The 15,254-nt window shown below is 41.6% G+C and overlaps 1 protein-coding gene across 1 annotated transcript in view; it reads left to right on the top strand.

Annotated features, from left to right (window-relative positions):
• Window positions 1–15,254, top strand: part of Adgrv1 (adhesion G protein-coupled receptor V1) — a 479,349-nt gene that overhangs the window by 44,745 nt on the left and 419,350 nt on the right. Inside the window, exons 20-21 of the mRNA XM_004644067.2 lie at window positions 312–685; window positions 12,269–12,445. Coding sequence (XP_004644124.1) covers window positions 312–685; window positions 12,269–12,445 — 551 coding nt within the window. The remainder of the gene's footprint in view (window positions 1–311; window positions 686–12,268; window positions 12,446–15,254) is intronic.

Genomic DNA, 15,254 nt, shown 5'->3' with positions numbered 1-15,254 from the left:
TGTATCCACTTAGCTATTACCCTATCAAATGCTCTTAGCAGACTGATAGATGATCCTTTTAAGGACATCACTTAGTTTGCAGATAGCAGTTTTTGTAGGACAAAATATCATAAACACTAGAGATTACTTTAGTTGTTTTGAGTGTAAATTAAAGTAACCTTTATTTGACTGTATGGTAATTATGCAAAAGTGTTAAAAATATCTTAATCAAAAATATCTTACTAAGCTAGTCCCATTTTCTGCGTCACAGGTGATGCTTAGCACAGTTCAGTGATGGATATTGTTACACTTGACCCCTCATCTGATTTCAGGTCCCGGAACCCTGAGGATTGGGGCAGGCACGAATGGCCACGACAGGTTCACGGGAGTGATGCAGGACGTGAGGGCCTATGAGCGGAAACTGGCCCCGGAGGAAATCCACGAGCTTCACGCTATGCCCGCGAAGAGTGACTTACACCCCGTTTCTGGCTATCTGGAGTTCAGGCAGGGAGAAACTAACAAATCATTTATTGTTTCTGCAAGAGATGACAATGAAGAGGAAGGAGAAGAATTATTCTTTCTTAAATTAGTCTCTGTGTATGGAGGAGCTCACATTTCTGAAGAAAACACCACAGCAAGATTAATAATACAGAAGAGTGACAATGCCAACGGCCTGTTCGGTTTCACAGGAGCTTGTATCCCAGAGGTAAGCGGTGAGCCTGGAATTCAGGGTGAGAAATTCACGTTAGGTGGATTCATTTGGGGCTGAGCCTTCCTTCCTTTGGTGAGATTGCTCAGGCCTCTGCGCTAGATCCAGAAGTGTACTAGAGCCAGCGATTGCAGAGGTGAATTACAGCCCTGAGCCACTGAGGTCACAGCTTCAGTAAGCTTAATGACAGAAGGCATTAAGACGGAAGTGACAAGTCAGCAAACCTTAACAATTAGTTTTAAAGTTGGTGTACTTCAGAAGGATACATAATTACATGCTATATGTAATTTAGTTTTGGCTGCTGTTTTATAGACCACATAAGTAAGAGAATTAATGTGTATTGATTCTATAAGTAAGTGCAGATGCAGTTTTGTTCAGATGTGACTTGGGGTGTTTTTTTCGTATGTGAAACTGATAGTTAAAACCTTCCTCCACGTTGGGTGTGAGCGCCTTTCTTATGAACCTTCTTGGCCAGTGTACGTCATTAGATTGTTACACTGTGCTTATTGGTTCTTTGTAAGTTTTCAGAGATTCGTAATCATCTTGGTTTCCTGTGTGGTCACTGGAGACGCCATGGCACCACTGCACAGGTGTTGTGTGAGACGGTGACAGGCTGGTGGCTGCAGAAGGCTGCCAGGAAACAAGAGCGCCTTTTCTTTGGCAGGTTGCCTCTACTAGGTTTAGAAGGGTGTGTATGTAAGTTGTGCAAAAGAGATGGGAGATGTGATCAAGATGTGTATCTTAGTACGAATATGAGAATGTCATGATGAAATTCAATATTCCATAGTATTAATATGTACTAATAAAAATGGAAAGAAAAATAGGCATGAATAGAACTTGGAAAAAATATCTAGATCACAGGCTTTACGGTCGCTTGCCCTGGCACACCTGGCTGTGTAGGATGTCAGGTTGCCCCTGCACCTCTGGCCACCAGAGGACATCCTCCCAGAGTGGCCTTCTTCATATCCGAAGCAGAGTGCCCTACCCCGGGGACAGTGAACATCACACAGACTTACAGCTTAGCAAAGGACTGTTTCCTGTAGCAACAATGCCTTCAAGTGGACATTCCGCCATCAAAAACCTGCTATACATTAATTTTACTCGCCTCCCAGATAACCTGGAGTGTAAGTGCAGCGTGTATGAACTGTTAGGCTCCGTGTGTATCTGAGCTTTAGCAATTAGAAGTAACTAATCTGAGTTGTATTAAGGGAAACAAAATCAACTCATGCCTAGCCCAGGTCTTGGTGGTTGCTCGTGCTGATGAGTCTTAACTTTTACTTGTTCCAAGTTATAAATGGAAGGATTGGGATCCGAACCCCCCTCTTGTGATTCGTAATGTGTTGTCTTTTTGCCTGCATCTTCAGTGTTATTATCTCTCTTCTTAGATAGCTTTAATCTGGACAGCGGACCACTGTAGGTCATGCCAGGTAAGACTCCCTTTGCCTGTCACAGTCTGGCCCCTCCTGTGGCTCCCGCCGGGCTGGGCTCACTGGGTCCTTCGCTCAGCGCGCTTCCCTCTGAGTTGTTCAGGCTCCTGTCTCATGGCGGCAGCACTGGCAGCCTCTCCTCCTGTAGTGCTGTTCTCGGCAGCTCCAGAGCTGTTGCCGCAGTAAAAATCATACTACAAGTAAAGGGTCATCCTTTCCCACCTTGTCCCACTTCATCCATCCATAGTTTTAATTTTGTGTAGCATTGATCATGTTCTCAAGTTCTTGTTATTTATAAGTCTACTTATTTCCTGGCTATATCTGTGTCAGAAAATGCGAGAGCTGTGTGTGTGCTGAGATCTAACTGCCCCTTACTGTGTTTATAGGACCGAGACAAAGTGGAGTAGGGCAGGCGCTCAGTAAACCTGGGGTGGGTTAAGGATATATTTTAATATCAAACTATGAATGGACATACAACGGTTCAGCTTTTAGACACATTTAGATTTAGTTAGACTACGTAAACCAACCAACTGAAAAAAGTACCCAGCGAACTTTTTAAAGCTTCCTAAAATAAGGAATAGGTTTTCAGTGGTTTCTGTTTTTCTGGACCATGACAGATAAATTTCCAATGGTGGCTTCGCTTGCCATCCCACTGCATAGAAACTGGATGGTGTTGCTTTAGGTGTCCCTGTATGCGAACTCGTCTGTCCCTGTCAGTCTGCTCCAGCCAAGTCTTTTGTTGCTTGTCCTAGTGACTTTCTCATGGCTGGGAGGAAATGCCTGGCACCAGTGGTGGAAGGGCGCAGTGGTTTATGTTGACCCACGAATTTAGGCCTTAGTGCACTGTTCCGAGGCAGGAGGGCGCGGCAGAGGGCGAAGTGGAGGGAAGCCTGCCCACGTCACATGGTCGGAGAGCAGCGAGTCACGGGACACTGAGGAAGAAGCTGCCCGTGACACCCCCAGTGACCTGTCCTCAGGTCAGAGCAGGGCAGCCTCATGCTCGCATGATCCAGCCACCTTCCAAGCGCATGGGGCCTTGAGCTCCATTGTAGACCTAAACCTCAATATTGCAGAAGAGAAAATTTGCCTTTGTAAGCCACAGCGCCTAGACTAAAACGCTGGAAAGAAAAAGAAAATAAAATTGGTTCTTTGCCAGGTGTACATGGGACAGAAATAGAGGGTATCTGTTTTGAAAAGAAAAATGTTTAGGTGGCTTATATAGGACAACTGATACTGAGTCTGTGACGGTCATCCTCGAGCTTTGATTACCAGGAAGATTGCAGAATTTTTATTCTTGAAACCATTGAGAATAGAAACACAGAACTGCATTTTATCTTGATGTGATTTGAAGACACGAGCCTTTAATGTCATTATCACCACCACCAGTCTTTATTATTTATTCATTTACTTTTGGTACCAGGGATTGAACTCAGGGCCTTGTGCTTGCCAGGCAGGACACGTGCTGCTGAGCATCTTCTCTGCTCCCACCAGTGTTTATTGATTACTCACTAGAGTCATTCTCAAGGTGTGCCTGAGGACCTTGGAATTTCCTGAAATCCTTCCACAGGGGCTGCAAAGTCAAAGCCTAAGTTTATTAAAAACACTAAGAAGGGGCTGGCCAAATAGCTCAGCAGATTGATCCCCTCTGCTGTGCCTGTCCCGCCCCCGGGGGCACACTGAGATGGCAGTTGAGACTGGGCGTGGTGGCGCGTGCCTGTAATCCCAGCTCTTGGGAGGCTGTAAACAGGCGGATCACTACGAGTCCGATCTAGTAGTGAGACCCTGAACACTTTGTAGACCCTTCCCTAAAATACAAAAAGAAAAACAAAACAAAACACTAAGATGATTTTCCCTTATCAACACGTTGTACTGCTGAGGAAGGATGGCCGCACCGCTGGCTTCTGTCACCCTTGTGTGGCAGTGTTGGGGCCCAGCATTCACGGCACACAGCCATCGCCTGAGAAGTGCTGTCTCATGAAGCAGTCAAAATATTAGTTTTTATAAAATATGACCCCTGACTTTTTCTCTTTTGGTTGCTTCCTGTCACAAAATGAGAAATACGAAGTGCTTCTGCTCCGCTCTCCAAGCATCAAAAGTATTTTAGGGAAGGTGCCTCATTCAGATTCTGAGTCATAAAGCGAGCTAGTTGCTGTTGCTGTGGAATACCGTTTTTACTTGAAAAAATAACAAAGCTTGGTTTTTCAGACGAGGCTATTTGGCAGGCGTTTTCATGAAAATAAATGGAGTGATCCATTCTTTACTTGGAAAACAACTGACAGCGCTTACTGAGAATAAAAATTTTTATCTTTCAAATGAAAATTTGAATTTTGTAGCACTTTGATCTGCCAAACTGAGGTTGGCTGTTTTCCAGAACTTAAAAGACTTTTCAGATAAGATTGATGGTGATATTAACCAGTGTGATAGTTTTGTGTGATGAAATATGTCAACATTTAGAAAAACTGTGCAGCTCAGTAAAACAATATTTTCCAAATAATCTTTTCAGATTATTACAATCTTGGGAAAAGATTGATTCAAAGTACGAAGTAGACCAGTGCATTTTAATGTAAGAAAATACACATTGCAATGAAATTCAGAAATCACTCTTGAAAATTTTTGATGTGATATTGCAGAATAATACCCACATTCATCTGAGAAGACTATTAAAATCTTTTTTTTTTTTCAGAACCGAGGATTGAATTCAGGCCCTTGCGCTTGCCAAGCAAGCGCTTATTCTACTGAGCTATCTCCCCAGTCTCTATTAAAATCTTAATCCTATTCCAAGTTACATATTTATGTAAGACTGAATTTTCTTTATACGTCAACCAAAACAACAAAGAAAGACAAATTAATTGAAAAAGGAGAATAAAAATCTGTTTTAAGTGAAACATTTAAAAGCCTTGTAAAAACACGAAAGTGTCCTCCTAGCTCTATATTTTATTTTGGAAAATATAGATATTTCTCACAACAGTATGTCCCTGATGTTAGCATGGAGTGGGCTTTTTACTGGTATTTAAGATGAGTTATTGAAGGACTGAGGAGAATGGCTCAGTAGAATAAGTGCTTCCCTGGCAAGCACAAGGGCCTGAGTTCAGTCCCCGGTTCCACAAAAAAAAAAAAAAAAAAGATGAGTTATTAATACTAATTTTTTTTTCAGTTTTCTTTTGTGTTCTGGTAAATAACAACAGACTTCACTAACATAGGCACGAACTTTTTTGGAAACTCAGTAATTTAATGAGTGTTCAGGACTCGAACAGATGTTTTCCTTTATGTCTGAAATTGTCTTCAGAGGTTGTATTTTACAGATGTTTATGTTTTCTATTAAGAAATAAAAACAACTGTCAGCTCCCTTATTCTTTTTCATTTTTGCTATTGAAGTGGCATTGCAAATTCAACATTTTGTCTGACTCCTTCTACATTTCTGAAATCAAGAAAGATCCCTTAAGTATCCATCCCTGAGTTATGGTATAGTAACATTAAAGTCAAAGTGATAGTAGAATTGCATCTTAAATAAATAACGGAGACATGCAGAATATGATGTGGTTTCCTACTTGGTGTATTGAGAGAGATGGTCATTGTTTTTTTTTTTTTTTTTTTTTTTTTTTTATGTCTCCTCCTTACCATTTACAGCAGGTCCTGTCAAGGGCAATTGCTTGATAAATATAATTGAAAGGCTGAATAGAAGCCTGTATGTTTCAGAGCCCTGAGAAGGCATTTCAGATAATGCTTTGGATTCCAGGTGGGACGGAATTAACTATATTTTCATGTTGCCTCTCCGTGTATTGTTATTCTTTGTACATATTTATAAGTTAATGAGATTTCTTTCTTTAGTAATTCTAGAAATTGTTAATTATTTTACTTTTTATAATTAACGTTTTACATTTAAAACTCATGACTTGAGAATTGATTTAGAGACAATGGGAAGATCTTTATGAAGATAAGGATATTCTACTTAGACTGCACCTGTTTATAAGTGCCTGCCGTATGTCATGTGAATAGATTCCTTTAGCTATGTGATATTGCTATAATCTGATATCACAGCTCATCACCCAAGCATGACATGAAATTAAAAATTCATTTGCTTTGTAATTGTTTAGCTTTAATATTCTGTTTCAACAGTGAGGGACAATTCATGGCTCAGAATACTGAATTGTTTTTCTGGGTAAATAGATTTTAAAAGTGATTCTATGATTGCCTTTATTACTACTGTTCTGGTGATCAAAAGATTTGACAAACTGTTGATTCAGAGGAGGAACAGTAGTAGTATTGACTCTACTGCAAGGCTCAGATAATTGGCTCGCAGATTGTTGTGGTTGTTGTGCCTCTATGCATACAGCTGAAGTGTTTCTTCATATCGTAATTCTGAAGCCAATTAAATGGATATCTTAATATTAGAAAAATTTTAGATATTTATTCTCTATGCCTTAATGATCTTCTGTGTCACCAATTATTTTCTGTGGTGCAGTTTCTCAAATTCTTTCCATGGATAACCCAGTTGGCTCTACCTAAAATGCATGCATACTCTTAACTCAGAGACCTGTTCTTGGATGAGAATAGCTGGCTTGGGGAGGGCAAGATGCCAAAATATGAATTAGAAAATATGTTTGCTGAAATTTTTGTAGATAACATAGAATACAGAAGGCAGAACAATGCATCTGTTGCGCCAATCAACTCATTAGCCTTTTACTACCTTATGTTATTGATTTATTTTTGGCTGAAATATTTATAAAGATAAGCTCTAGGCAAATGTCTTTGCTCTGTGGATTCATACATATTGAAAGGTAGATTTTTTTTTTTTTTTTTTTTTTTTCGGTGCTGGGGATTGAATTCATGACCTTGTACTTGCCCGGCAAGCGCTTATTGTACTGAGCTATCTCCCCAGCCCCGAAAGGTAGATTTTCACTGAGTATCCTGGGTATGTTTTCATGGATTCTTGACATTTGAAGGATCTTCTCTGATTTGAACTTTATAAAGGTTGATTGCTGTGAGATGTACTAAATCAGTAGTCTTTATAGCGTTCATGTTTTTACACACTGGTCTTGCTTATGGATAACAATGGGTTTCTTTTGGTTTGCCTATTTTTTTCTTCTTAAAACTGAAAACATTCAGGACACTAGAGTTTGATGAAAGTTTCACTAATTTGTTTATTCCTAAACACACAAAAATTCTTAGTTCCTGATACTCCATTTTGGTAAAAATATAAGTCTGTAGGAGGCCATTGCACATTCCTGAGTGCACTGCTGGGTCCACGCTTCTTGCTGGAAAGGAAGGGGTTGAATATCTAATTATTTAGATTAATGGTTTACTTAACTAGTGGGAAATGTTCATTTTCATTAAAATTTGTAGTGCAAAAATGGAGCAAATCCACCCTTATTGTTATGAGTTGAGAAACATAGGAATCTGTGCATATATATATATATATATCAATTTGATTTTGCATATATATATATTTCTTTATAAAGTGAGAAAATACTTTTATGTAGAAATTTTACTACATGTATGTGTCTACTTTAAGAAGAAATACTGCTAATTTTAGCACCTACTATGTCACTGGGTGCACGTGTGCCACTTGTTTAATCTGTATCCAAACCCGTGAGAGCTCAGGGTCATCCTGGAAGGAGAAGAGGCTGAGAGCGCTTGCTGCGTGGTGGCAGGACTCTGAGCTCCACACTCTGTGTGCCTGTGTTTGCTCAGCTACCATCCTGCAGGAGGAAAGCCAGCGCACAGCCCTGGGGGGCAGCTACGTGGGCGGCTGAACGCAGCCCCTGGTCCTTTACCGCTTCGCCCTTTTCTCTCTCACCTCTGAGGTTTCAGCATCTCACCCACGGCACAGTCAGTTCTGCAAGGCCCCAGGCATGAGTCCCTGTAAGCCACCGTGCTGTCCCAGGTTACGGGGTGGGAAACACTGAGGTTTGGGAGAGATGGGCAAGGGCAACAGTCCTCAAAACAGCGATGCTTAAAAAGATAGTTTAAAAAACAAGATTATACTTATTTAATGTTTAATATTCATGTGCTATATATAATGTGTCGCAAGTTACCTTGAGAAAGGTGTGAGGCTTACCAGCAAAAGTGAGCGCTGGGAGTGCTTCCATGTGTGTGTAGCCTGGGAGGCAACAGCGGGAAGGCGGTCCAAGCAGAGGCCGAGCTGTCACACTAGGAGCAGAGAAGCGCGGCTGTGAGGGCAGCACGCCTTCCACCGGGAGCCAGGAGATCTTGGAGATGGGCTTGTACTTCTGTGTAGCTTTATTTGTACAAAATGTTACAGCAGAGCTGCCTGTACTTTGTGTTTTTTCTCCATCTGTTGTATCATCAGCCTTCATTGTATCTAACTTTGAGTATCACTTGTATGACTACATAGGTTATGTACCTTTTCCATAGAGCTTTAAATATCAGAACTTATGCACTGACTTCTCCATTTATGTTATCAGTCCCATCCTCTTTCTAAAATTCTACCCTCATTTCTCCAGCTGCCGTCCGGACGTATCTCTTCAGGGATATCTTAATATTTCAAATGTTGTGTTTAAAGCTAAACTTCTTGATCTTCACGCAAACCCTGTGATAAACGCTGACCTGAGAAGAAACTGTCAAGCCTGCCTCCTGGGTGACGGGGCTTCATATGCTGGTGCTTTCCAGAGGAGGCTGCCGCCTCTCTGACGCCCCCCTCGGTGTCTCTCAGGGCGGAGGGCAGAGCCAGACACAGCGGCTCAGCTTTGCAGCGAGTGTGGAGGGAGAAGTGGCCCACGGAGCAAGCCCAGGCCCAGGCACCGCTCAGTAGCCCCAGCTGTGGAGCCTGTTGCCCCGGGCCTGGGGGATTCAGAACCAGACTGGAGCCGAGAACGTTTGGGAAGGTGCTAGGGGAGACCTGTTGGGAGGCTGTCAGCTCCCAGGACGTCAGCATGAGGCTCCGCCGCCTAACTGCGAACTGTTGCTGCTGCTCTTCTGAACAGCAAGCTGCAGAGACCAAAGCAAGCACTTTGCAGTGACCCATTTAGTAGTGTGTTGATCCCAAGAAGACTTTTCTTTCTAGAGGGGGCCGCAATTCATTCCTGCTGGATTTAGGACATGCTTTAGCTATGGGATTGAGCCACTTCTGCCAGTACCAGTATCTTAAGGCTTAGAGAATGCCCACTTTAGCAACTTGCCAGCCTGTGTTGCACGGCTTCAAAGATTTCACACTATGCAGAGGAGGACTGACAAGGAGCACACAGTCTTGGGTCCCCTGGCCTTGCCATACACCGGCTTGCTTGAGGCACCTTGTCAGATGCAGCTGCATGGCCTGTTCTAGATCCAGGCACATCGCCAGCTCGGCCAGCTTGTTACAGGGCGGGTTGCTGTGGAGGAGCATTGAGGGCTGGCATCTCCTTTCCACAACCCAACAATCAGGCTCAAGGAGCAGGTGGTGGAAGTGAGACTGACCCCCGCTCCACGACTCCTGTGGCCCTCTGCATGGCTGGTGTCCGCTTCTGTGCTTCAGACTCCAGTGACCGAAGTCCCAGTTCTGGCAGTGGGAGGGTCGGGCCGGGAGGGGACAGGCCTGTCAGCAGGCGTGCTCAGGGAGCTGCTGAACTACTGCCTGCTTGCTTTGGGTTTGTCATGCCAGGAGGCCAGGTAAAGGAGTCACAGCACTGCCCAGTGCAGTCCTGTCAGTATAGAGGCACGAGGGGTACTGGGCTCAGTGAAACTCAGAGAATTAAATCTCTTAGGATGACTTTTATTTAAAAAAGAGCAGAATATATTTATGGGGGGAAAGAAAATTCCTGTCCTAGAGAGGAACAGAAAGATGACCCAAGCGGGTTGTCCCCAGAATAACTTTTGATGAGACCTGTTGGTAGACAAAATTCAAATCTGTTTTCTCTAGCCCTGAAGTCTGTACCAAACAGGCTCTATAGAACTGAAGATGTTCATGATTCATATTAGAAAGAAACAGTGACATTCTGTACGTTAAGATTTGTATTTTTGTCTGTCCAGTTTTAGTCCCTTTTTTCTGAATTATATACTTGCTAATATCAAAATGAAATTAGTTGAGAGCCTAAGAATTTGATAGTTTAAAGGTCCATTTAAAAGACTGCAACTTTTTCTCCATATACTTTTTATTATATCCATGTTTGAAAAAAATACATATATACATGTTTGCAGACCTCTATGTATATATGAAAAAATCTTAAGACTCTATTAAGCAGGACATAAAATGCCTGTTTTTAATCTGACGTTTTCCCCTTGTTAACATTCCCAAGTTTTTCCGCTTAGAACTTTCTGTAGCCACCACACAACTCCATGGAATACACTGCGTGGTGTGGATGTTCATTCCTAGAAAATTTTTCTGACATCATTTCACTCTCCCTCTTATCACCATTCCTATTTATTTGGTTTGTGCTGAAAATCATCATTCACTTGCAAGTTTGTCATTCTCTTCAAATTTGCACTTATCCAAAGCAAAGGTTATGGATTATTTTGAAAAATATCTTTTGTAACTATCAAACCTAGCTGGTACACAGGAAATATCAATGAATGAATTACATATACCTTCAAAAGATTACAATTCTTTTTGCTTTATTTAGCCCTATAAATAAATAGGGGGAAAAAACCTCAAATGATTGTAAATACTTATTAGTAGTCCAAATATATGTTTGTTTTTGTGGCTACCTGATGCCTGAATTACCTGAAGACATTTCTAGTGACTTCTGTCAAATAAGAGTATTAGGACACTACCGACTTAATTTTCTTGTCAAGGAGATTATGGGGACAAAGAGGAGAGTGATCGATGATGTAGAGTGTGCCTAAGGAGAGTCACATGGAGAGAAAACATTCTCTCAGGCTTTCACAGAGAGCACATTGGCCAAGCAATGGCCATGACTCATCCACATGGCTGACACTGACAAAGGCTCTACAATCTGAGGTACAGGATCTCAGGATAAATCCTGAGGGGATTTCACTGACCTTATCAGACCCAAAAGCTACAACTCTTGTTGCATAGGTCCTGCTTTACCTTGGTCTTAACCATCCAGCAGAAAAGTATAAAAACAAAGTATAAGAAGTAAAGCCAATGCTGTTATGTTGAGCTATAGGGGACTCAGGTCAACAATTTCTGACACTGCCAGTGAAGTGGAAGACCCAATACTATTATGGGCTACTGGACTGTTTTAGAATATTTTGCTGAGTTTGCACACGTATAATATTCAAATAACAGAACTTAACCAAAAAAGGGGATACAGATGAATGTCCATTTTGTATCTGTGTATTTAAAGTGGTTAGGATAGATATATAGTTACATTCTCTTAATGAATAGAGTGATTTGTTCTAATGATGTTTGTAAATAAGATATCATGTCCGAATCTTGTACAGCAATTAACCACTAGGAAGAATGTATGCAATGTGTTAATTATTGAAACTGCCCAACCAATTTGGTTTGAAACTGTCTAATTGCTATTTGTTTCTCAATAAAATTATGAAAAAGAAAAGAAAAGAAAAGAATATTGGGCTGGCCAAATACCTCAGCGGATTAAAGCCCCTGCAAGCAGGGACAGGATGGGTCCAATCCCCGCCTGCTCCCTGCCCGCCCCTGGGGCATGCTGAGATGGCAATTAATTGAGACTGGGCGTGGTGGCGCATGTCTGTAATCCCAGCTTTTGGGAGGCTGTAAACAGGTGGATCACTACATTAATAGTGAGACCCTGCACACCCTGTAGACCCTTCCCTAAGATAGAAAACAAAGGGATATTATGGTGTGTACTTATCCCCCGTATTCTCTCACTCTCCTGCCATGTGGCTCCTCGCTCTTCCTTAAATTCAAAATGACCATAAAAGGTAAGCGTTGACTCTGTTGATGTGGAGCAGCTAGAGCCAAATACGCACATGGATGGCCTTCCAGAGCTGCTTCAGAGAGTGGCAAGAGTGACAGAGTAATTGTGTTCAAAGCAAGGGATAGTCTTTCGAGGGAATTAATGGCAGTGTGTCTTTAACTGTAATACATTTTTAACACTTTAAACATCCATTGTGTGTTTTGATTCTATTTATAGAGGCTTCCCCCTCTCTTTTCAAGAGGTAGAAAGTTATAGAATTAAGTTTAGGAATAACAGAAGAATTTCATGAAAGCACTGAAATTTTATCACTGACTTCAGTATGTGTGTACTTACAATCAATTTCTGTTCACCTTCAGGTCGCAGAGGAGGGAGCCACCGTTTCCTGTGTGGTGGAGCGCACGAGGGGCGCCCTGGACTACGTGCGTGTGTTTTACACCATCTCACAGATCGGATCTGAAGGTGTTAATTACCTCGTGGACGATTTTGCTAATGTCAGCGGCTCTATCACCTTCCTTCCTTGGCAGAGATCTGAGGTGAACCCTGCCTTCTCTGTTGCTTTGAAAGCCCCTGGGAAAGCAGTCTTGATGTTTGTTCTTTAATTTCTTTGCAGCATCTTGCCATTATAGCAATTTGAAATGTCAACAAGCTCAGGTATATGCAATAGTATAAAATATTTAGTATTTATGCAAGAGAAAAAAAAATTTGGAAGTGCTACAGTTTTATGTGTTCTTTCACCCCATTATAATACAAGTGAGACAGTTTGGGGGCGTATGATTATGGGTTTTTTATGACTACTGGTATAGGGAGAAAACATACAGTTAACCAGTGAGAAGTTCATGTCACAGTAATTTGATTTTATTTGTGTTACTTTTGGAGAAATGAGGTACTGTTTCTGTGTTTCAGAAGTATAGGTGACCTCATTTCCTACTGTCTTTCTGTGAAGGTGGTCTCATTGCTGGATGGTGGGCCCCGCTGGCTGGGGTGCAGTCAGTGTGGCTTTTCTCCTGTATCACAACTCCACTGTTTTAGTTGGCCATGTTGTGATATTCCCCTCAGTCCTTTTTTACATTAAAATGTGAACAGCATACTAGTTACTGGGCTACACAGCACCTGAACTTAAATCTGCCCAATGCTAAGTGATCTCGGTAATTTTGAGGGTCCTACAATTGAAGTAGATGAAAATAATAAAGTTGAGGCAAAGTTTACTCTTAAAATTGGAAGAATTAACACCATGGAAGAGTGACTGGTTTGGGGGAAGGGGGATGAATGAGTTCGTAGCAAAGCCATCAGTGGCGGTCTGTAAGTAGGTCCATGGTGCAGGTTTTGCTGATCCTGATAAGATGAGAGCACCAGGAAGCTTCCAGAAGCTAACGTGACTCAGCGTGCATTAGTGTGTTTTAGCCTAGTGCTCGTCTTTTTTGTTTGTCTTTGAATTTTAAGTGCTCTTATCAAATAATTGTGATAATAGGTGGCATATTTTTAATGTTCCCACTTGAAAAAACTACAATGAATTAGAAACATAACAGAACCCTTGTTCTATAACTTACATTCATGGAATGTTTGGAAGAGATAAAAGTAAATCAAATTTAGTTAGTAAAATAATTGTTATTAACATTTCAGTTGATAGTTATTTAAAGTATTACTTTCTATAAGATTTTTGTTAGTCTTTTCCCTCCATTTCAGTAATAATGATATGACTTGACTATGAGATGTCATTTTAATTATTTTATGAAGACATTGGTCATGCCATGTAGGACTTAAAATCATAGTAGGAGTAAATTGAACATTAGAATTAAATTCAGATTCTTCATCAGATTGATAGAATTAAAATCTCTAGGAACATTTTTAAGAGTAACTCTCCAGGGCTGGTGAGATAGCTCAGCGGACTAAAGCGCCTGCTTAGGCAAGCTTAGGCAGGCGCAGGGACCACGAGTCCATCCCCAGCACCACATGTGGTGCCAGCCCTGCCCCCTGGGTGACTGAGCTGGCCACAGACCAGGTGTAGAGGTGCACGCCTGTAATCTCAGGGCTGGAAAGGCTGAAAACAGGAGGATCACTATGAGTCCGAGCTGTATAGTGAAACCCAGTAACAACCAAATACATTTTTAAAAAAGTAACTCTCCAGGTGTTCTGAGCTCTGGTGGCCCATATTTTGGGGCCCCGTGCAGGTTTAGTTTGTTTCCAGCTTGCTTGGAGAAATCAGGAAGTCATCCTTCTTCCCTCCCATCCCTCACTCTTCAGCCTGCATCTCCCACCTCCACTCGGGTCTCAAATCGGTTCATTTTTCTTCATGTCTTTGGCTGTGGGTGCAGAATTCCCTCAGCTGTAGTGAGCGATGGTCCCCTGCAGGCACTCTTGCTCTGTCCACGTCACCTGCGTGCTGCCAGGGTGCTCACCCCCAAACAGCGTTCTCATATAGTCCTCCTCCTGCCTGGGGTGCTCCAGGCCGTTGCACCCCACTCTTTGTGGAATGGGGTGCAGATCCTTCACGATAGCCTAGAAGATGCTGTGACCCGACTTCTGGCGGTTCTCCTATGCTTCCCTCTGCTGCGGGCTTGGTGGCCTGATCGCAGTGCCCTGTGTGGGTCCTTCCACACATGGCCATGTGTGTTTTGCTAGCATTACCATTCCCCATTCTCGTGCACTTCTATGACAAACCCTCTAGGACTCATTCCACACATTGTCCCTTCTAAAACCTTTGCCAAGGAGATGGTTGCTTCTTCCTTGGTGTACTTTGTACACTACTTTATTATGACATTTTTACATTGCATTTTAAATGTTAGTCTGTTCAGTTGCTATAACAAAATACGTCAGATTAGGAGGTGAATATACAACAGAAATGTGTTGCCTCTACTTGACCCCAGGAAGTCCAAGAGGAAGACGCCTGAAGATCATAGATTATACATATATAGACAAACATTTGAAATTTCATATATATGTATATATACATATATATATATATATATATATATATATATATATATATATATATATATATATATATATATATATATATATATATATATCTTCTATAATAAATCATAAGCTTCTCAGGGACTAGGGCCATGTTGAAGTCCTGGACATTGTGTGATACAACATGTTCAATTAATAAAGGAAAGAGAAACCATTGTTTCTCTTTAAATTTTATCAAGTGTCACCGTGAGTCATTTCTGCTTCCTTTCATAACTCTTATGGACTAATTGCTTCAGCAGACCTCTAAAGCCTATTATAGAATCCCCTTTCTAAAATACTGTTAGTGAGTCGTATTTTTCTTAGAGAGGCAGAGGACACATGAATGTTGCTTTCTTCTTGCTGCTGTACTGCGTGTTGCCAGATAACATG

This window comes from Octodon degus, unplaced genomic scaffold (assembly GCF_000260255.1).
Source record: "Octodon degus isolate 3935 unplaced genomic scaffold, OctDeg1.0 scaffold00190, whole genome shotgun sequence".
NCBI classification, from domain to species: domain Eukaryota; kingdom Metazoa; phylum Chordata; class Mammalia; order Rodentia; family Octodontidae; genus Octodon; species Octodon degus.
Note: the sequence above shows the minus strand (reverse complement) of the source record. Positions and strands in the feature narration are given on the sequence as shown.